The sequence below is a fragment of the Petaurus breviceps genome, unplaced genomic scaffold (assembly GCF_028583685.1).
Source record: "Petaurus breviceps papuanus isolate PSGF00001 unplaced genomic scaffold, PetGlider_PUasm1.0 90537, whole genome shotgun sequence".
Lineage (NCBI taxonomy): Eukaryota > Metazoa > Chordata > Mammalia > Diprotodontia > Petauridae > Petaurus > Petaurus breviceps.
In genome coordinates, this window is record NW_027187271.1 from 134806 (window position 1) to 158344 (window position 23539).

Below are 23539 nucleotides of genomic sequence, written 5' to 3' on the forward strand. Positions count from 1 at the left end.
GCAGCGGACCAGGGGGCAGGGTTGGGGAAGGAGAGGGACGGCCTCAAAACTCGAAACTCCTGAAGAGCAGATGTAGGGAGTTCTGGCCTTGAGGCGTGGAAGGATCTCCCCTCCAACTGAGGAGGGGGTAGGCTTAGAGCAACCGAGACCGGCCATTCCCAGGGAATTGAATGGCGGGAGAAACGTTGAAATAAAGGGATGCCGAGAACATCTCAGGACTTCCAGCTCCCACAGGGTCTGAGGGCAAATACGAACCCTTCTTCCCACGAATAAGGTACAATCCATGGGAGGACGAAATAGTAAGGGAGGGGGGATCTTCACTTGACTGAATGTCTGCAGTCTTGTGACCCAAAAGCCTTTCGAATGTAGCAGTGAGAGCATTTCTGGCTTCCCAGTTCCAGGCACCTTTTTTGGGTGTCGACCTAGTTTTCCTCGCCCCTTAATTGGGGGAATTCGGGAGAGGGGCCCGGCCCGACAGTCTTGGACTGGGACATGATTTGGCAGTGCATTTTAGGAGGGGAGCGGAATGAGACCAATTTCTACCTTTGGCTTTGGATAGGATGTGGTTGATGTGAGGCCTGGCTGTCCAATGAGGATGATAGCATCTATGTTTCCAGGTCTGCCCAGTGGGTCTTCTGAAATTTTTGGGGAAGGGGGAGGAGGGAGGTGTAAGGGGAACCAGGGACTGAGACTTCCAGAGGGAAAGATCCTTTGTTCCTTCTTTTTCATTAACAGCTAGGAGCTGGGAAGAGCATCTTCAGATAATTTCTCAAAGTTAAACTCCAAGCCCCTAGAGTCAGTGTGCTTCTGTGACCTCAGCAAGATTCAAGGAGTCATCAGAAAAATTGAAATTAAAGAGAGAAATCCATAAACATTAAAGCATGAGGTTCCCAAACTTATTTAGCCTACCACCCTCTTTTTTTAAAAATTACTCAGTAGCCCCCTGGAAATCTATTTTCTTTGACCCTTTAACAGTTTTTTTTTTTAATTTTGCATCATTTGGAAAATTAATTTTTAGGTTCAGTGGTGCAGTGAATAGAGCGCCAACCCTGGAGTCAGGAGGACCTGAGTTCAAATTCGGCCTTAGACACACTTACTAGCTGTGTGACTTTGAGCAAGTCACTTAACCCCAATTGCCTTGCCTTCCCCCCTCAAAAAAAAAAGTATTGTGAACAAATCATTACACACATAGTCCTGCCAATGAATGCTGGATTTCCCAACAATGCACTTACAGCTTACCTGCCAACACTTGCTTGTCAAAGACCTGTTAGTGGATATGACCACAGATCAATTATAATTTGCATTTTATGTGTTTATTTGGAAAATAATGTAATCACTACAACTTTAACTCTGTTACACAATAGATGAAACAAATGGTTTTTCAAAATTTTCTTACCTTCTTTTCTTATGCTTCTACTGCCCCCTTATTTTTATTCAATGCTCCCCAGTTGCATCTAAGGCTACTACCACCCTCTGGACCATTCCAGCACCCCCCAGTGGGCTGTATTACCTACTTTGAGAACATAAAGCTATAAGACCATCTAAGCCAACCTCCTCATTTTGCCAGAAAAGAAATTTAGGCCCAGAGAAGTTGTGGTTTGTCTGTTGTAATAGTTGATGTCAGAGTGAGAGTTTAAACCCAGGTCTCTAAATTGAATGCCCTTCCACCTTCCACTTTCCTTTGTACAAAAAAAAATATATACACATAGCTGGGATACAGTATTCGATTCTCATTCATAGACCTATGTAGTAGAACGGACTTGGATTGTTGTTGTTGTGTTTGTCCTTGGTTTTTGAAGAGGACCATGACATCAGGGAAATGATGACATCACTTTGATTTGAGTGAGAGAAGACTGTGCAAGGTCACCAGCCTCACTTTCTCCTCCAGAGCCATCTGGATCCAGTGACCAGAATGGAGATGACCCAGGATGCAATGGGAGACCCTGACCCTTTTAGGCTAAGGCCTTTTCAAGTACTCATTTATGGTGAGGGAAAGCCCATTTAGTCAACAGGCCTCTTTAAGAAATGAGTCAAGGGATGGCCCCTTTAATTAGCAAAAAAAGAAATAAAAAAATCAAGCTGGGAGGGGAAGACCCTCAGGGTTGCTGTTCCAAAGAGAAACAGTTTCCATTGACATTCACTCTAAGGCATCAGGGCCCAAAATACAGCCATTAAGTGGAGCTTTGGCAAGGATCTATGGTAGTCCAATCTATGAGCTTCAGAGTGAACTGGGTTTAAGGTTTTGTGAAAAGAAAAAAAAAAAGAAAGAGAGGAAGGAAGGAATCTAGCCAGTAAACCCCAAGTTAAACGGGCAGCTTCTGGCCATCAACATTTACCTTCCTTTGGAGAGGGGAAGGGAGAGGGAGAGCAGACTGAGTTATCCAACTAGCTGAGTTCCCATGCAGGCAGCTCCATCTACTCACAGGTTGTGTTTGCCCTTCTTTTTCTAAGAGGACCATGGCATCAGGGAAATGATGACATGACATGCAGTTGACTTTGATTTGAGTGAGGAAGGGCTGTGCAAGGTCACCAGCCTCATTTTTCCTCAGAACAGACTTGGGGCTGGTATAGAGAAAGCTAAATGTAGCTGTAGTGGAAGAGAGCTGGACAGGTTATCAGTAGACCTGGGTTCCACCAATCCTTTACTGTGTGATTTTGGATGATTTGATTCACCTTTATGAGTCTTAGGTTCCTCATCTGTCAATACTGTTTATACTTCCTACCATACAAGGTTGTTAAGAAAAAAACACCTTATTAGCCTTGAAGCATTTTAAGTTATTGAAGGATTGGGTTGGAAGACCTTCTATGTGAGCAGACTAAAAGGTTTAGTGTTTATCGTTGGAGAGTCAGCATGGGGCCGTGGAAAAAGCAAGGTTGATTTGGAACCCAGGTCTTGGGTTCAAGTCTCACCTCTGATACTAACTGGGTGATATAGTCAGTCTCCGAATGCATGTGTAAAATAGGGATAATAATTGTTTATTTATCTAAAGTTTTGAGGATCACAAGATAATATACATGAATTCCTTGAAAATCTTAAAAGAGCATTAAAAGCAAGTTGTTTTCTGGAAAATTATTCCAGAACTACAGTATGCTCACATGAAGCCTGGAAGAAGCAAATTTGCAACAAAAAGAAGGGCATAAAACCTTTTTCCCTTGCTGGTGATACAAAATGATGATGGTACAGCTTCAAAAAAAGTTTAGTTATGTTCATGGATAGTTATATTCATGGACCTTTAAAGGTTAATTGGGGAGCTACTCTAACATTTCAAGCCAGGAAAGGCAACTATGTTCTTGCATATTATGTTTCTTTTTGTTACAGTGAAAGATATTAGTCTGTGGCCCCTTGCAGTGGGGGGAGGGGCAGACCACAAAGTGAGGAGGGGTAGGCTAAAAGCACCAGGCTTAGGGGGAGTTGCTAGATTAGAGGAGGGGACTCTGGGAACCAGCCATTCCCAAAGAAGGAGATGGCAAGGAGAAAGATTGTACAGGAGGGGAGGCAAGGACCACATTCATAGTACTTTCAGCTCTTGTAAAGTCCTGTTTTCCAGGTTTTGAGGGAAATTACATATCCTTCCCTTCTCTTCCCAAGAAGAGGATCCACCTTAGGGTGAAATGAGAATACCTTGAGCATTCACCTGACTGACCATGGTATGAGTCACAAGTGACCTAGATGTGAACACTCTTTGGGAGGCACACTAGTGGTCCACTTATCCCTTAAGGGATATCCCTTATCCCTTAAGTAGGGAATTTGGGGAAGGGTCTTACCCAACTCTGGAGGAGGGTGAGGTGGTGACAGCAGTTTCCACCTTTGGCTTTGGGTGGGATGTGGTGTTGACCTAGTTGTTTGATGAGGGCAATAGCATATGTTTTGATTTCTACCAAGAGGGCCTTCTGACATTTCAGAAGAGGGATGTGTGTAGGAAGAACCAGGGACTGTGATAGCCAGAGGAAAAGATCTTTTTTCCTCCTGTTTGAATTAATTATGAAGTAGGAAGAGCATCTTTTGGCCATTTCTCAAAGTTAAATGCCAAAACCCCTTGGGGTCAGTGTGCTTCTTTGGCACAACTGAGATGCTAGGCATCATCAGGAAGGCTGTTTAAATCAATTAGAGGAGGGGCGGCCAGGTGGCTCATCGAGTAAGAGCATCGGCCCCAGTGTTGGGATGACCTGGGGATCGAATCCAGACTCAGATACTTAGTACCACACCCAGAAATAATTGGCTGTGTAACCTTGAGCAAGTTACTTAACCCCAATTGCTTAAAAAAAAAAAATCAATTAGAGGATGTTATATAGTTCATTTAAAGCTGAAACACCATTATATTCAAATGCCTTCTTTTACCAGAGAGGAAACTTGGGCCCAGAAAAGTTGTAATTTGTCCATTGTAACACAGGTGGTGTCTGAGGATAATATTTGAACCTAGCTCTCTAAATTAAATAATATTTCTATTCCCCTATGCTTTCTCTCCTACAAAAGTATCATGTGCTAGAATCACCTAGAATTCTGTATTCAGTTCATGCTCATGAACTTACGGGAAAGTAGAACAGATTTGGACATGGTACAGAGAAAACCAAATGTAGCTGTAGTGGGAAGATGTCTGGACAGATCATCAGAGTTACATTCCTAACACTTACCCTTTACTTTGTGAATGATTTATTTTATTTCTAGGAGCTTCATTTTCCTTGTCTGTCAGTGATGATAATATTTACACCATCTTACAAAATTGTTTTGAAGAAAACACTTTATAAGTCTTAAAGTTTTATAAAATATGAAAATTATTGGGTTGGGTTAAAGGAGCTTGGGTTAAAGTGAGCAGAGGAGAGTGAGGATGGTTCATTGGGAGAAGCAAGCTGTACTTGGATTTCAGAGTCCTGGATTCTCAGTCTGCCTCTGATTCTTACTAGGTGTCTGACTTCAAATAAGTTACTCATCTTCTAAGGCTGTTTACAAATGTGTAAAATAAGGATAATAACAAGTATACTATTTATATCAGAGTTGCAAGAATCACATTTAAAAACTACATAAATTGCTCTGCAAATCTTTAAAGTAGTATTAAAAGCTAATTGTTACTTATTATGGAAAGGTAAAGACAGGATTCGACTAAAGTGTGTCAATTAAGCTGTAGCAAAACTGCAGGGTACCCCTATGAAGCTTGAAAGACATTAATTTGGACAGATCCAACCATAGTGAAGCTGGAGCAAGCCTGGGCAAACTAATTCACCCACCACAAGAATGATTCCCAGACCTCTCACTGTAGGATAGGGGTCAGTTGGAACTGGTTAAGAGACAAGTGTAGGGCCTGTGGCAGTAGCAGCAGCTATTCCTGTAGCTAGGAGCCCACAGTCTAGATGTTGGGAGCCAATATGGCAGAGTAAACCATAGCTGCTCTCATCTCCCCTCTGACCCTGAAAAATCCAGAGAATATTGTCTCAGTGTAAAATCCTGAAATAGTGGAACCAGCTGGAGACTTGGGAGTCCTAGCGGAAGGGTGTGGCTGTGATTGTGCTGAGGCTGAAGGACACCAGTGTAGGACCAGGAGGTGTCCCAGTGGGAGATCTTGAACCCCAGGGGATTGGAGTCAGCAAGAGCTTACACCAGAACCCCAGTTATGCCTTCACACAACTAGGGAAATGTGCAGACACCCATGCAGCCTGGCCATCAGTGACTGAGCCTGCCTGAGCTCTAGCTCAGGGTTGTGGAGGCAGAAGCCTGAAGTGATCAGACCACGCCTCCCCCACCTTCATTCGGTGTGAGCTTCAGTGTAACCCTGGGGAAATACTGAAAGGCCTGGCCTTGGCCTCAGTCTATGAACTCAGAGACCACAGCACACAAAGCCAATAACCAGGCCCCTAAGTCCCAACATAAGAAGCATAGGTCAGAGCCCTCTGTACCCCAGAAGCAGAGATCCACTTCAAAAGCCAGGAAATAGGCAGTCACAATGGAAAAAAAAACAAATTGGAGAAGCAAAAACTTTAGAATTCTATTATGGTGAAAGGGAAGAGCAAGGTTCACTTGCTAGAAAAAGAACAAATTAAACATCCCCAATTAAATACTAAATTGGAAATGCTGAAAACCAAAGGAGAGATTAATAAAATTGAAATTAAGAAAACTATTGAACTAATAAATAAAACTAAGAGCTGGTTTTATGAAAAAAAATTGATAAACCTTTAGTCAATTTGATTAAAAGAAAGAAAGAAGAAAACCAAATTACCACTATCAAAAATAAAAAGGGTGAACTTACCTTCAATGAAGAGAAAATTAAAACAATAATTAGGAATTATCTTGTCCAATTATATGCCCATAAATTTGGCAATAGTATTGAAATGGATGAATATTTAAAAAAATATAAATTGCCCAGATTAACAGAAGAGGAAGTAAAATACTTAAATAACCTCATCTCAGAAAAAGAAATTGAACAAGCCATCGATGAACTCACTAAGAAAAAAAATCTCCAGGACCAGATGGATTTACAGCAAATTCTATCAAACATTTAAAGAAAAATTAATTCCAGTACTTTATAGACTATTTGGGAAAATTGCAGAAGTCCTTCCAAATTCTTTTTATGATGCAAATATGATACTAATATCTAAATAGAGAAGAGCCAAAACAGAAGGAAAATTATAGACCTATGCCCCTAATGAATATAGATGCAAAAAATTTAAGTAAAATATTAGCAAAAAGATTACAGCAACTTATCATGAGAATAATACACTTTGATCAGGTAGGATTTGTTCCAGGAATGCAAGTCTAGTTTAACATTAGGAAAACTATTAGTATAATTGATCATATCAACAATAAAACTAGTAGAAACCATATGATTATTTCAATGGATGCAGAAAAACCTTTTGACAAAAATACAACAATCATTCCTATTAAAAAAACTAGAAAGTATAGGAATAAATGGAGTCTTCCTTAAAATAATAAGTAGCATCTACCCTAAAATCATCAGCAAGTATCCTATGTAATGGAGATAAGCTAGATGCATTTCCAATCAAATCAGGGGTGAAACAAGGATGTCCACTATCATCCCTATCCAATTTGGTACTAGAATTGTTAGCTGTAGCAATAAGAGAAGAAAAAGAAATGAAAGGAATTGGAATAGGCAAAGAAGAGACAAAGCTATCACTCTTTGCAGGTAATATAATGATGTACTTAGAGAATCCTAGAGAATCAGGTAAGAAACTACTTGAAATAATAAATAACTTCAGCAAAGTTGTAGTAAAAAAAATTTTTTTAGTAAATCAGAGTAAATTTTACTTTAGTAAATTTTATTAAAATAAACTCACATAAATCTTCAGCACACCTAGATATTTCTAATGAAGCCCAACAGCAAGAAATAGAAAGAGAAATTCCATTTAAAGTTACTGTAGACATAAAATATTTGGCACTGTTAGTGGTGTTGCAGTACAGCTTGTGTGCAGTGGCTGTGGCAGTGGCAGCAGCAGAGCTCAGCATGGTATCTCATACCATTTTGTTGGTACAACCTACCAAGAAGCCAGAAGGCTGAACTTATGCTGATTATGAATCAGTGAACGAATGCATGGAAGGAGTTTGTAAAATGTATGAAGAGCATCTGACAAGAATGAATCCAAACAGTCCTTCCATCACATATGACATCAATCAGTTGTTTGATTTCATTGATGATCTGGCAGATCTTAGCTGCCTTATGTACCAAGCAGTCAGACATACCAGCCCTACAACGAAGATTGGATGAAAGAGAAGATCTGCGTCGAGAAGATCAGTCGGCAGGCCCAGCAAGCCAGCAAAAAATGCAAGTGGCAGCCTTGGGAGGATGGGGGGAGGGCTTGGAAAACAGGTGTGCACAGCGTGCTGTAGTGGGAACTTTGTATTATAGAAGTCCTGCTTCCTTTTTGTTACAATCTAGCCAAGGTTGAATGTATTAGGAGATTTTTGTCTCATTCACTCTGAATCCTCTGTCCTTCCCTCCTTTCTTTTTCTTTTTTACTAAGAAGTAGCTGAAAATTTCTCTTTGGTCAGTTAGCACTTGGTTACAATTCTTCCAGCTGTTCATATCTGCTTATAATGTTCACTGTGTGAAGGTTTTCCAGAATTTAGTTATGTCCTCAAAACTCAGAGGCTTAGTAGAGAATACAACAAATGCTCTTTAGTTAAAAAAAATAAAAGAAAATATTTGGAAGTCTACCTGCCAAAACAAACCCAGGAACTATATTAATACAATTACAAAAGACTTTCCACACAAAGTCAGATCTGAATAATTGGAAGAATGTCAGTTGCACATGGTTGAGCTGAGCTAATATAATAAAAATTACAATTTTACCTAAATTAATTTTAGTGCCATACCAATCAAACTACCAAAAATTATTTTATAGAACTAGAAAAAATAGTAACAAAATTCATTTGGAAGAACAAAACGTCCAGAATATCAAGGGAATTAATTAAAAGAAATGCTAGGGAAGGTGGCCTAGCCATACCAGATTTTAAACTGTATTATAGAGCAGCAGTCATCAAAACTACTTGGTACTGGTTGAAGAACAGAGTGGTAGATCAGTGGAATAGAATAGGTACTCAAGACACAGTAGTCAATAACTATAGTAATCTACCCAAAGACTCCAGGTTCTGGAATAAGAACTCACTGTTTGATAAAAACTGCTGGGAAAACTGGAAAATAGTATGGCAGAAACTGGGCATAGGCCAATATCTTACACCAAAATAAAGTCTAAATGGGTTCATGATTTAGATATAAAGGCTGATAACTGTAAGCAATATGGGAGAACAAATTTACCTGTCAGATTTATGGAGAAGGGAAGAATTTATGACCGAACAAGAGATAGCATTATGAAATGCAAAATGAATAATTTTGATTACATTAAATTGAAATGTTTTTGTGCAAACAAAGCCAATGTAACTAAGATTAGGATGGAAGAAGAAAATTGGGAAAGAATTTTTACAACTAGTGTCTCTGATAAAGGCCTCATTTCTAAAACATACAGAGAAATGAGTCAAATTCATTAGGATACAAATCATCCCCCAATTGATAAATGGTTAAAGGATGTGAACAGGAAATTTTCAGAGGAAGAAATGAAAGATATCTATAAGCATATGAAAAAATGCTCTAAATCACTATTTTTTTTTTTAAAGCAATCAGGGTTAAGTAACTTGCTCAAGGTTACACGGCCAGTTATTTCTGGGTGTGGTGCTGAGTATCTGAGCCCGGATTTGATCCAGGTCATCCCAACACTGGAGCCGGTGCTCTTACTTGCTGAGCCACCTGGCCTCCCTCTAAATCACTATTGATCAAAGAAATGTACCACATCTTACTGGTCAGATTGGCTAACATGACAAAATAGGAAAATGACAAATGCTGGAGAAGATGTGGGAAAACTGGAACACTAATGCATTGTTGGTGGAGTTGTGAACTAATCCATTCATTCTGGAGAGCAATTTGGAACTCTGCCCAAAGGGCTATAAAAATGTACATACCCTTTGACCCAGCAATACCACTTCTAGGGTTGTATGCCAAAGAGATCACACAAGTGGGAAAAGGACTCATATGTACAAAAATATTTAAAGTAGCTCTTTTTTGTGGTGGCAAAGAACTGGAAATCAAGGGGATGCCCTTCAATTGAGGAATGACTGAACAAGCTCTGGTATATGAATGTAATGAAGTATTATTGTACTATAAGAAATGAGGAGCAGACAGACTTCATAATAACCTGGGGAGACATGTAAACTGATGCCGAGTGAAGGGAGCAGAACCAGGAGAACGTTGCACACAATTACAGACACAATGCATGTGTGACGACTAACTTGGCTAGACCGGGCTCCTCTCACCGATGCAAGGTTATAAGACAACTCCAGAGGACCCAGGATGGAAGAGGCTGTCCACCCGCAGAGGAAGAATTGCGGAGTCTGAGCGCGGACTGAAGCGGACCGCTCCATCTCCCTTCTCTTTGTTTTGATTTGCTTCTTCTCGTTATTATCCCATTGGTTATCATTCTTCCTCCGCGTCCCCGTGAGGAGGGGTAAGGGAAGAAAATCCAGAACTCTGAAACTTGTGGAATTGAATGTTGTAAGCTAATAGTCAACAAATGGGACTAATTTGGAACAAGATGAAGGGCGTTATATGTATGTACACCTACACACATATATACATATACATACACACATATGCTGTGACTTTGTAGAGCCAGTTACCCATAGTAGTGATACAGAATGATGATGGAAAGAGAATGATGTTAGATAAAAGAAGTTTAGGCATATTCGTTACTCTAACCCTTTGAATCAGAGAAGATGATTATGATTTCTCTTACCACCTTTCTTGATGATATGAAAAATAGTACTAGTTTCTGGCCTTATGCCAACATGTATTGATTTTGTTCCCTGAGCAACATAGGTTGAGATGCTTTAAAGTATATGAATGAATCCTTTTATTCATTGCAGACTGTGGCAAAGGAGCAGAGATGTGTAAAGACACAGAAGCAGTGAGGTGGTATAGCTAGGGGGATTATCAGTGCTGGGAATAGGGGACTGGAACCTTCATATCTGGTTACACTGGGAGCTCTCTCATCCTTGGGCAGAATGTTATGGGAGGGCTGCCTCCCCTAGGAGGAGAGTCAAAGGGAAGATGGTTTCTTTCTAGGAACACCAGTATCAGAGAATGAGAAGCATGTGTGGGGAAGGGGAGAGGAGTGTTGCCAAGGAGCTGAATGTGAATTAATAATAGGGCAGGTCTAGGTCTTTGTTATGGGCTATAATCTTCCTTTTAAGAGTATCTGAATCTTCTTGGTAATGGTTCAGCATAGCCTTGTGCCCAGGTCTTGAGAAGTATGCCTCCTTGTGATGACCCAGGGGTATCTGAGACAGAGAAGAGGGTCATCTCACAGGCACAAGCTTTATTTCTGTAGACCCTTAGCTGCTAATTCTGGTCCCTTACCCCTGGGCCCTGTTCCCTCTGTTGGCCCTGGCTCTCACCATGTCTGACTGGATCCAGGTAGGTAGCCTTACAGTAACCTTCTGGATACAAGACTGATTAATGTTGGGCAGTGTGACCATCACTATGTCTAATGTTGTATACTTTGTGGTTGGTGGTGACTGCCTCATAGTACATGGAATATTAGGCATACCAGTCTAGGTGCGATTGAAAGAGACAGTAAAGTCACTCAGAGACTGAAGAATCTTGGCGTTTTTTCCTCTCCCCAAGACCCTTCTCCCCTGTAAAGGAATTTATCTGGCCCCCACTTTCAGGGAGTCACATTTCTAAATTATTTTACCTATGCCTGATTAATGCCTGAATGTTGGACTGTGCGTGTGAAGATGCACATGATGACAAAGTTGGCAGAGCTCAGCATGGGACTGGAAAGAGACAGGAAACCCTGGAAGAGAGAAGAATTTGTAGAAGAAACAAAAGACTCAGGGAGAAATAAGGGCTGGTGTTCCCATGAGGTGGCCAAAATCCTGGTATGTGTGGATTCAGGGAAATTTTGGCTCTCAAAAGTTATATGATCAAATGTTTTATTTCTCCCTTCACTTTTAGAGGGATTTAGAGGTATAAATCACTTCCTCCACTCACGAGGCTTTGTGTTCTGACAAATGCTCTTACATTTTAGTCAAGTTTAGATTTGTCCATGGACTGTATGTAATGGCCTACAGTGAGCAGGGGTAGGAGCAAAAAGGCAGGTTAGAAGTGAGGAAGGAAGGGGGAGGCCAATTTCAGGAACTTATGGGCTTAGGTAAGTTGGGGGCATCTCTGATAATCACAGAATCAGAGTTAGAAGAAAATTTAAGGAACATCTTGTTCACTCAAAACTGACCCAAAATACTTTCTATATCATATCACCAGTAAGTTGTTTTTCTGCCTTCATGTGAAGAACACTATTTGTGGAAACCTACTGCCATTTCCTTTTAGGTAGCTCTGTATGTTAGGCAACTTTTCCTTACATCTAAGGACATAGGCCTTCTTCCCCTATCACGTTCCACATTGCTCTTGGTGCTGCCCCCATGAGGCCACACAGAACAAATCTAATGCCTCTTCACAATACTGGTCCTTTAAATGATTGAAAGCTAATCCATTCCTCTCAAGTCTTCTACCCTCTCTTCCCTCTTTGGATAATTGGAACCTTTGTTCTCCAGGCCTGCAGCATCTCTCCCATTCCCCTGACCTTTCGTACATCACTAACATTAGTTTAGCCGTGACATTTTTTCAGGTCTATAGAATCATGGAATTTTATTCCTTTGAACCTAGTTCAAGGTAGGTAGGTGCTTTCCTATTAGGGGCAACTAGGCTCTAGCACCAGGCTAGAATCACGAGTCAGGAAGACCTGAGCTCAATTTAGACCTCAGATATTTAACTAACTGTGGTAAGTCAGTTAACTCTGCCTCAGTTTCCTCATCTGTAAAATGAGCTGGAGAAGGAAATGGCAAACCACTCTTTGCCAAGAAAAACGTAAATAGAGTTACAAAGATTCATAAACAACTGAACAACCATAAGCTCTTCTACTATCCCCTTACTTGTCTTGGGTTTCAATGTTCTTTTTCACCATTTTTATTCTTTTTTTTTTTTGGAGGGGGGAAGGCAGGGCAATTGGGGTTAAGTGACTTGCCCAATGTCGCACAGCTAGTAAGTGTTAAGTGTCTGAAGCTGGATTTGAACTCTGGTCCTCCTGACTGCAGGGCCGGTGCTCTATTTACTGTGTAGGCTAGCTGCCCCCATTTTTATTCTTTCTAATTCAAGATCTTTTTTCTCCACATCATCATCCCATCCAAATAAGCAGGAGTTCTATTCCTTCTTTGGTCCTTTTTTTGCCCAAATGTAGCCTTTTGTTATCCTTAATTTTCATTATCAGACTTAGGTAATTCTGTGCTGTACCTGGTTATCTACCCATTTTCCATATTAAATAAGGACCTTTTAAAAGGCCAAGTTGGCAAAAGAGATATTATAATTTTTAAATATAAATAAACATTGGCATTGTTTCTGTTTTGTTCCTCAGACTTTCATTCTTGAGAGCTTCCTACCCTCCCTGGGCTCCTTCACCTATAGATGTTTAGGATCTTATTCTATCCTTTCTCTGAAGCTTTTGAAATTCACTCTCCCAGTCAGTCAGGTTTGCAACCTAGGTGCTATATCTTCTCGCTCCCTCACCTTACATATCCAAGAAGCAGCCAAATCTTGTCATTTCTACTTCCATGATATCTCCTACATAAAATCCCCCTCTTATGTGGCCACTCAGTTTTATCACTGCAGTGGCCCTTAACACCCATTTTCCTAGTCTCTTACCCTCTCCATGCCATCCATACATTGTCCAAAAGGATTTTCTTGAAGTATAGACCTAAACATGTCTTTCCTTCCCTTAACTTAGTAAACTCGTGTGGCTACCTTTTGATTTAAAAATTATTTTATCTTTATCCCATTCTTTATATATTTCTATTTTTGTGTGTTTTATGAGACACATAATTATTAGTATATTAACACACGGTACTAATGCATACATAAATTGTAGTATAAATACATGCATAATTTTAAATTCTAAATAAATATGCATATTTTGGAGGTACATGCTCAAAAATTACTGTTACATGATCATAAAAGTTGGGGGTCGCATGACCTTTGATATTAAAGCCCAGCCCATGAGTAGTCAGTACTCTTTAGGTTTTGTTGATTTCCCTGTGCCCTATGATTCAAGACATGTTTCTGACCATTTGAACAATCATGCCAAATATGAAGGTGAAGTTAGCAGTTGAACTTAGGCTCTATCTTTACTGAGTGTCCTATATGTGCTGTGTTTGAGTGAACTTACTGCTGTCAAATAAGATGGGGTATATGAGTGTCTCCTTTTATTACGGTCCCAAACAAGAAGCACCATCATTTCCTGATCAGGTTTGGAGCTTAACATATGTTAAGCTTCCCTTTTTCCCTATTCTCATCTGCCTTTTGATTACAATAGAACTTTCCACAGCCATGTTCTTGTCTTGAGTTGTTTTTCTCCAGGTCTTGTTGGTGCTCATTTGCTATCTTGCATGCTTCATGCATTTTTGCCATGATGGATTTTTTTCTAGGATTCTGTCTCCTGTGAATTATTGAGTATCTTTACTAGTATTCTTCCTAATTATAAGTTATAAAATACTTTCATTTTCTCTCTTTCATTCCATTTAGATAGCCAGATTTCCCTAGACAATTTTGTCCTTTCTTCTTAATTCAAACTTTCTTTTCCTTGACCTCATTACTGTATTCAGTTTCCTCACCTGTGAAATCTATACGCCACCCAACACTTTTACATGGCTCACTTGTTTCACAGGTAGTTGTGGGTGATGCGCCATGTTAATATGAGCTGTGATTGTTCCTCTAGAAACAGATAATTCTTCGAATGGCTCCAACCCCTGGAATGACCTTTTTTTCAGACTTTGACCACCGTCACATACTTTTTCCATTTATCCTTTCAGGTTTGGTCGTCTCTAGCGCCAGTGCAATATTTACAGCACCCACGATCACAATCAACACTGTGACTATGGGGCGGCTAGGTGGCGCAGTGAATAGAGCACTGGCCCTGGAGTCAGGGGGACTTGAGTTCAAATCCAGCCTCAGACACTTAACACAAAAACTAGCCATGCGACCTTGGGCAAGTCACTTAACCCCCATTGCCCTCCAAAAAGCAAAAAAAAAAAAAAAGAATGTGACCATAAGTATGGCATGTCGTTCTATTGCAAAATATGCCAGATTCTCCACATAAAGGATAGAAACTAAAGCATTTATTTAGACACCAGAAAACCAAATCCCAAAACCAGTAAGCCAATTCCATCATAGTACCAAAGATATTCAGAAGCCATAATAATGCTGAGATCCACAGCAACCTCCAGCCTTCCCACAAACCAATACAAGATCAATATTTACTGACAAACCTCTCTATCTCCTTAATGTGCATCCTTTCTCTCCACCAATGTCTGGCTAGCTCCGAACCAGCTTACTGTGGGCTCTGCTTCCCTTCAGCAAAACTCCTCCCACCACAGGCTCCTTTGCCTATTAGGGGGCAGATTATGTTCATAGCAGGGAAGCTTCTTGTGGACTCTGCAGCACCCTTCAACAAATTCCCTCCATCATGGGCTCCATGTGAGGACATTCAGCCTATTAGGGGGCAGAGTTTACTTTCAAAGCAGGGGAGGTCTTCAAACTGCCCCCCCCCACCCAGGTCTATTAAGGGGCAAGGAAGATCTTCAAATTCCCATTCCCATTACATCATCTTGTTACCTTGTTTAGATCCTTGATTTCACAGTCCTTTCTTGCCCTTACACTACTGGGGTCCCTGAGTTCATGTTGCCCTTTATCTAGGGCACCACTTCATCCCTCCTCTGGGAGCCACACCTCACTAGAAGATGATGTCCCAAAGACAAAGGACATCTTGAACACAAAGATATGATTGAATCTCCAGAAGCCCTTGGCCAAGCAAGTCATAGAGAAGGCAGAGGGATCACTAGGTCAGACAAGTGATTGCCCTTCGGGAAGACATCCAGGTGACCTCCCTCACCAGTGGTCAGCGCCTATGTTGGCTGAATGGAGATTAGGAGGAAATGGAGGTGGATGGAGGAATTCAGGAATTAGAAAGGAGGGGGCAGAGCCAAGATGGCAGAGTAAAAGCAGGTACTTGTCTGAGCTACCAACCACCTCCAATACCTGACTCTAAACTATTTTAAAATATGACTCTAAACAAATTTTAGAGCTACAGACCCCACAAAGTGACAGAGAGAAATGTGTGGGGTACAGAGACCCTAACCCAAATTGACTACTCGGAGACCTCTCAAAGTAAAGGTAGAAAGTTTTATTAGAATCTCTCGAGAAGTGGGCAGTCCAGTCACTAGAAAATAAATCCAGGGAAAGGAGGCCACTTTACAGGAGCAGAAATGGGTTAAATAAGCAAGGGTTACCCACCCCTCCCAAATATTAACCTAATTATTACTAATGAGGCTTTAATTTTGTTAGATAACATACATAATACATGAGGTCTACTACGAAATCGAAATAACAACCTCAGAATACTGAACCCCCTTCAGTCCAACCTAGATGTGTCCTTATCTGGGTCTGAGTGTCCCAAGGCTGCCTTTTGCTTTCTGATTTATCAAATCCACCTGCTGCTGCCAGGTCCTTTTATTATACATTATTTCATTTTTAGTATTATCTAGGAGTTCTCTGGGAACTGGGAACTCAACCCCTTCCCAAGGCTACTCTCTGGTACTTTATATCAGCAATTCTTGCAGTTCTATAAAAACTTCCTTTCCCCAAACTAAAAACACCTCTAATTTGGTCTCAATAGTTAATCTAATCAATTGTATTAATACTCAATAGCTCTTACATTACCTTGAAATACACAATGACTTACATATATATGGGGAAATAATACTGAACTTAGTTACAAAATATAAGGAAGTAGTAAGAATGTATATATGATGTTCAGAATGGGGAAACTTCACTGCAAGTTATCCCTCACAGAAACAAATCTCCCTCTGAAGGCAGCCTGGAAGGCCTACAGGAAGGGTCTTTCTAACCTGGGATCCCCATGAGCCCAGCAATCCCAGAACCAACAACCCGACTACAGGAATTGCACCAGATAGTCTTCAATGCCCCTTCTATGTTAAAATTTTTTTCTTTTTTTTTTTTTATTTCCCTCCCTCCTATCCCACATCCCACTTGTTCTATTCTCTACTTTGATCCTGTCCCTTTTCAAAAGTGGGTGCTTCCAGCTTCCCTCCCCTCCAGCCTGCCCTCCCTTCCATCATCCCCCCTCACATCCTCTCCCCCCCCCCCATTCTCCTGGAGGGTGAGATCCCCTATTTAGTGTGTATTTCCCTCCCTCCTCAAGCCAGATTCAATAGGAATAAGGTTGACCCATTCCCTTTTGCCTTCCTATTCTTCCCCTCCATTGTAACCATTTTCCCTTGCCTCTTCTGTATGAGATAGTTGCCCCACTCTGTCTCTCCCCATCTCCTCTCATTATATCCCTCTCACCTCTTAATTTCACCTTTTAAGTATCATCCCTTCCTGTTAAATTGGTCCCGTCTCTATCTATGTATACCTGTAAACATATATACACACATTCACATATGTATTCATATGCCTGCATACCCTCATATAAAGACATATATATATATTTCTAATCCCTTCAACTACTGAGAAAAGTTTCATAAGTTACAATTATTGTTTTTCCATGTAGGAATGTTAATAGTTCAACTTTGGCCAAGTGGCTCAGCAAGCAAGAGCACCGGCCTCAGTGCCGGGACGACCCGGATCAAATCCGGGCCCAGACACCCAGCACCACACCCAGAAACAACAACTGGCCGTGCAACCCCGAGCAAGCCACTAAACCCCAATTGCTTAAAAAAAAAAAATAGTTCAACTTTGATAAGTTCCTTATGATTTCTTTTCCCTGTTTACCTTCTCGTGCTTCTCTTGCTTCTTGTATCTGAATGTCAAATTTTCTATTCAGCTCTGGTTTTTTCAGCAAGAATGCTTGAAAGTCCTGTATTCCACTGAATGACCATATTTTCCCCTGAAACAGGATACTCAGTTTTGCTGGGTAGGTGACTCTTGGTTTTAATCCCAGCTCCCTTGACCTCCAGAATATCACATTCCAGGCCCTTCGATCCCTCAGTGTAGAAGCTGCCAGATCCTGGGTTATCCTGATTATGTTTCCACAACATTCAAATTGTTTCTTCCTGGCTGCTTGTAATATTCTCTCCTTAATCTGGGAATTCTGGAACCTGGCTATAATATTCCTAGGAGTTTTCTTTTTGGGATCTTTTTCAGGAGGTGATCGGTGGATTCTTTCAACCTCTATTTTGCCCTCTCGTTCTAAAACATCAGGGCAGTTTTCTTTGAGAACATCCTGGAGGATGCTTTCCGGGCTCTTACTTTGGTCATGGCTCTCAGGCAGTCCAATAATTTTTAAATTATCTCTCCTGGATCTATTTTCCAGGTCAGTGGTTTTTCCCATGAGATATTTCACATTGTTCAATGCCCCTTCTAGCTCCAAGAGTCAACATATCTCCCTTCCTCCTGAGGATGAGAGTACTATACCTTCTTGAAAACCCACAGGGATTAATTCTTAATTTTGTGCCCTACAGGCTAAGGAGGTATAATTTTATTTTTAAATAGGGAATAAGTCAGTGGAGGCTGTGGAGGTAGGGTTGAGACTGGAAGCAGTAATGCAGGGGATACGCTGGGGGCAGGGGTCAAGGGATCACTGATCCTCTCCATTTCCACATTGTGGAAAGCATACTGAACTTGGAAGCAAAGGATACATAAGAGTCTGAATGTGGGCTCTCACTTGATACCTGGATATGATCTTGGGTCACCTGACTGCTCTGCCCTCCTTTCCTCATATGCAGAATGACAGGAATGGACTAAAACTTAGTCATTTAGTCACTAAATGGACTCCTAAGATCCCCTCCAGTTTCAAATCTCTGTGTCTTGCTTTTCAGATGCTGAGATCCATCATCTGTTCGGCTGCTGGGGCTCTTGGGGCCCTTTACAGCCTCTCGGTGTCCGGAGCAGCGCTTGAGAATGGGCCCCTATGCCTGACTGAGCTACCTGACACGTGGACTTACCCCTTCGAAAATAGCAAGTAAGGCCAGACCTGACCCTCAAAACCCCAGCCGACCCTCCTCGCCCCAAACCTCAGAAAACCTCCCGGTTGCAGCAGAAAAATTCCAGGCTTTGTCTTCTTAAACGTAGGCAAGACACCCAGAGGCACTCCTCCAGGGAGCCTGTTAAGCTCCTCCCCAAGCCAAAGGGAAGCCCCGCCCCCTCCCACCTGGTGCACCAGATAGACACCCTTCCCCTTCTGCCGGTGAGGCTCAGTTTCTGGCCTGACCCCCTGACTAGTCTTCTACCTTGGCCACTGCCTCCACAGTGGGAATTACCTGAGCAACAGTACGCTGTGGGACCAGTGCCTGGAGCCTCCGAAAGTGGTAGCGTGGAACGTGACTCTGTTCGCGCTGCTGGTGGCGGTGTCAGCCCTGGAGCTAGTGTTGTGCGGCATACAGCTAGTGAACGGGGTCATAGGAGTTTTCTGTGGGGACTGCCGGAAAAAAGACAGTAAGTGCTCCCAGAACCGCGGCGGGGTTGCGGGGGAGAGCGTCTTGGGCTCGCCGACACCTAGGAATGGTGTCTTCTCTTCTTCCTCTTCCAGATGCTTGAGCACTGAAGCTGCGGGGGACAAGTTCCTGCCAGAACGCTGTTTCCAAGGAGCTGGGGGACGGGGTGCGTTGTTCCCACTCCTCTTTCACCCCCATCAGCTGAAATAAAGTACCCTGATTCTCACGGCCTTCGGCTCTGCCTCTGTCTTCTCTGAGTACGAGATGGATTCCTGCCCCTCCAGCCAGCCGGAGCAGGAGAAACCTTTGGGTGTCCTTTGCTCTCCCTGGACATGGTTTTCCGATGAAAAGGCTGCACAGGGCTAAGATGCAGCAGTCAACTCCCAGCTAGGAAATGTCTTGACTCGGCTAGAGTTTTGACTGATTTTGAGTCAGTGTAGTGTAATAATAACTTAAAACAGGCCTGTAAAGCTAAAATGTACATTATCTCATTTGAGCTTCCCAAGAACACTATGACTTGAGGTTTATTTCCTAGGAGTGAAAAGGAGGTGCAAACCATCTGTAATACTAGGTTTTATAGAGTTCCCTGAAGCTGTCAGAGGGAAGGATTAGAATCCATATCTTGATTCCAGATCTAGCACTGTTTTTATTATCTCCATAGGATCCCAGATTTCAGGTTGGAAGGGTATCTCAAGGAAGGGTATAACTGGTCCAACTCTTCTTTTCCAGTGAAAAAAACTGAACCGGGGAAGTTTTGACGAACCCAGTTTTATATAACAATAAATGGCATGATCAAGATTTGAACCCAAACCCAAACTTTAGTCAGAGCTGTTTTCCACCTACACCACAGTGCCTTTCCCAGAGGAGAGATTATTGGAACACAAGTCAAGCAGCCTGGGTTTGTTGTGGTATTTTTAGGCAAACCGCTGAACGTTCTTTTATAAGCATGTGCCAGGTTAGGCACTGTGTTGTGTGCTGGGAATACAAAGAAAGGCAAAAAAGTTCCCTGCCCACAAGGAGCTTACATTTTAATGGGAGAGAACAACTGGTACATGACTAGGTACTGACAAGACAGATGCAGATCAAATAGAATGTAATCTGAGAAGGGAAGACCCCAGCAGCTAGAAGAACCAGGAAAGGCATCCAGCAAAAGGTAGTTTGTAGTGAGTCTTGAAGGGAGCCTGGCAAACTAAGAGGTAGAGGTGAGAGGGCAGAGATGGGGTTGGTGCTGTAATGACTGGTGTAACGGACACTTAGAGATAAAGGAATCCAAGCCCAGTCAATTAATGAGCATCGGTTTATTAAGGTGGCCAGCGACAGTCTCCTAAGGAACCTTAGGAGAGCTGCCCCAACCATAGGGAAAGGGGGAATATTTAAAGTCAAAACCCACCAAAAATAGGTGTGGGAAACAAAGTTAGTCTGACAATGGTAGATAAGCACATCCGTTGTAGCCAGGCCTTGGTCTGGACAGTTGTATAGTCCTTGCCCTGATTTATTGTGAGACCCAGATGTCCAGGATCATTCTGACATCTTATCAGGAAGTATGGCCAGGTCTGTTTCTCACAAGAGAGGGGCTCCTGGCTAAGCACGAACGAGTTCAGGAAGAATTCAATAATTTCCAAACTTGTTACATACAGGGGCTTAGTATATGGCATTTCAGTGCAAAGGCATGGAGATAGGAGTTTGAAATTCTACTTCCAGCAACAACTGAAAGTGTACCAGAAGGGAGAAAGGTGTAAGAAGCCTAGAAAGGTCAGAAGGTGTCAGGTTATTAAGAGCTTCAAACGAAGAAGGCTTTATATTTGATTCTGGAGATAATAGGGAGACCTGGGGCTCATTAAGCAGAGGCATAACATGGTCAGACCTACACTTGAGAAAAATCACTTCACCATTTGAGGGGTCAATGGTTTGGAGTGAGGAGAGAGTTGAGGCAGGGAGACCAGTTAAAAGGTTATTGAAGTGGTGGGAGGAGAGGCAATGAGGGACTGAGCCAAGGTTATAACTGTGTGAGTGGAAAGAAGGAGACATAGAGGAGAGATGTTGTGAAGGTAGAAAGTACAAGATTTGGCATCACATTAGATATGTGGAGTGAGAGTGAGGAGTCTGAAGTTTCAAGCCCAGGTGAGTAGAATGATGGAAACTTCAATTTTCTCATCTATAAAGCAGGGATAACCACTGCATTACTACACAGAGTTGTGGAGGAAATACTTGTTCTTATAGAGTAGAAAACAGTTACAGAGAAGGGGAGAGATATTTTTCCCCCACATTATAGAGCTAGCACCTAGCAATGTTCAGCACAGTGAGGGGAGGAATGAAGGGTACAAAGAACAAAACCTGGTCCCTGCCCTCCTTGGTAGTTTACAGTCTAGTGGGGGAAATACATTTGAAAAGGCAGGAGGACAGGGGTTCAGCTCACACCTAGGTTCCTCAGTAACACACAAGATGCAGGACTGGGATAGAAAGAGATTTAATATGGATGCATAAAAGAGAAGGTTAGGGAGGGTGGAGTATATGCGGGGAGGATAAATCTGGGCAACACTAGATTCCCTGAAGGAGTAAACTGACTTTTGAGCAGGCTTTGGGCAGGACTTGGTGAGAGATTTGGGGGAAGAGAAGCTTGAAGGGAGAGAAACTGATAAACAATTGGTGGTGGATCTCAGTTGCTGCAACAGAATAAACGAAGGTCATTGAGTGCTGTATCATCCCTGAGACCACGGGGAGCCTCCTGCTTGGTTTGGAGGCCACACACACCTTTGGGGCAACTGTCACTCCAGGCCCCGAAGTGGCCCCACTCCAGGCCTGGCCCTTCTAGCTCTTCACCCCCTGAGCAGCGGAAGCGCACGTTGTTAGCTGCAGTGTAGTCTCTTGAGGTACTGGGATCTTCCACCCGTAGCGAGAAGGAGGTGAAGAAGCCGCCATCGGGACACCACAGTGGCTCAGACCATTCTCCCCACCTTTGAGCAGAGCAGAGGTGGTATACACACTGGGGTGTGGAACTCTCCATTTTACACTGCACCCCTCTCCACCACCAGACTTCCAGTTCCCAAGTTCTCCAAATCCTAAGATCTTCACGAAAGAAACTAAGTTCTAGGATGCATAAGGGGAGGTTCTTTTAGCTCTCTTACACAAGGGAAAGGGAGCTGGGATGCGTGGCCTGTTCGCCTTCCCCTAATCTGGTTAAAGTGCTTTCGGCTTCTGTCTACCTTCGGTACACCTAGAGAACTCCCAATCAGTCCAGAGAAAGGGAAAACAGTATTGAGGTGTCTCTTCCCTCCCCTCCTATCCCCCCCCCTCCTATCACCCTATCTTCCAGCTTTTCTCTCCCAAACCCCTTACCCAGTGGATTTCTAGTTACAGAGCAGACTGCTCTTTTGGCCACAGGTCAAACTGGAAGCGGCTAAGAAAATTTCAGGAAATACTGTCCCAGGTACCCTGTCCCTCTTCAGTTACCAGGAGGAGGGGGAAAGGATTCTGTCTCTAGTCACTGGAGAAGAGGCTTTAATACCTTCCTGACTGAGATTCCACCACGTGAGTGTTGAGTTCTGCGTTGCCGCGAGCACAGTGCAGTCGGACCCCGTTCAGAGCAGTGTCATCGCCAGGAATGCCTTGGGGGCGTTCGACCTTAGTGAATGAGGGGAATGAAGAATCAGTCAGAATCCTGATTTCCCAACCTAGGCAAGAAGGGGAGACAGAGGGAATGACGTCTCCAAGCCCCTCCCGCCACCAGTCAGGGATCCAGGCATCTAGTTCCTGTCACCACTGCCACTTGGATTCCCCAGAGACCCAGACGGAGGACCCCCAACCTTGAGGGAAAAGCCGCTGGCGAAGAATCCATCTGGACACATCTCGGGCCACGCCCAGTCTCCCCAGGGTCCTCCGTTGGGCACCTCAATAACAGCTGCGTAGGGATGCCCCTGGCACTCCCTGGAGTCGCTGTCAGCAGTAGAACCTGGTCTGAGACATGATCCCAGAAGAAGCAGTATCAGCATAGGACGTGGTGCCATGGTTCCCAAAACCATCCTGCCTCTCTGTCAGGTCTCCCACCACACTCACAGTTCTTATAGTTACCACTCCCAAGGGCTCGAATTACGGAAGGGGCAGTGGCTGAGGCAGAGATTAAGGAACACCGGACACTAAGCCCTTTCTGAGGGGTAGAGAAGGGAGAGGAAGACCAAGAAGCCATGGTGCTTTTGAGTTAAAGACGTTGGGAAGCCGAGTTTAGAGTAGAAGGAGCTGGCAACAGAGGGGGAAAGTCAATTTTTCACTTGATTCTTTCATTACCAATTTACTAAGGGTTTATTAAAGGCTTGTTAATGAACCATGCTCTATGCTAGGTTCTAGGGTTACAGGCAAAAATGTAATATTTTTTATACTTAAGGAACTTACCTGGTATTTGGAGGGGGGAGTGAGGAAAGAAAGCAACTCTTATTCAGACAAATAACTCCTATTCAAATAAATATAAGCAAGAAACTATGAAGTACT

General features: G+C 42.6%; 2 protein-coding genes across 3 annotated transcripts in view; one reads left to right on the top strand and one right to left on the bottom strand.

The window, feature by feature from the left end:
* LOC138142182 (transmembrane 4 L6 family member 5-like) lies at positions 1-19287 on the top strand. The gene is made up of 4 exons (XM_069063179.1): positions 1-274; positions 18443-18585; positions 18874-19058; positions 19153-19287. The coding sequence occupies exons 2-4, from the start codon at positions 18443-18445 to the stop codon at positions 19158-19160; spliced, it is 336 nt and encodes a 111-aa protein (XP_068919280.1). The 5' UTR covers positions 1-274; the 3' UTR covers positions 19161-19287.
* Positions 19288-19975: 688 nt separating this feature from the next.
* VMO1 (vitelline membrane outer layer 1 homolog) overlaps positions 19976-23539 on the bottom strand; it is a 181968-nt gene continuing 178404 nt past the window's right edge. Inside the window, exons 2-4 of one of the 2 annotated variants that reach the window (XM_069063164.1) lie at positions 22861-23011; positions 22563-22678; positions 19976-22011 (exon numbers count right to left, since the gene is read on the bottom strand). In XM_069063164.1, coding sequence (XP_068919265.1) covers positions 21714-22011; positions 22563-22678; positions 22861-23011 — 565 coding nt within the window. In that variant the 3' untranslated portion in view covers positions 19976-21713. Of the gene's footprint in view, positions 22012-22562; positions 22679-22860; positions 23127-23539 lie in introns of those variants that run through there. The other variant, XM_069063165.1, reaches the window with a different exon arrangement.

Bases quoted from the DNA above. Each gene is read 5' to 3' on its own strand.
- LOC138142182 (XM_069063179.1), top strand. From the start codon at position 18,443: ATGCTGAGATCCATCATCTGTTCGGCTGCTGGGGCTCTTGGGGCCCTT. The intron at 18,586-18,873 runs GTAAGGCCAGAC...CTGCCTCCACAG, and splicing joins TACCCCTTCGAAAATAGCAA to TGGGAATTACCTGAGCAACA.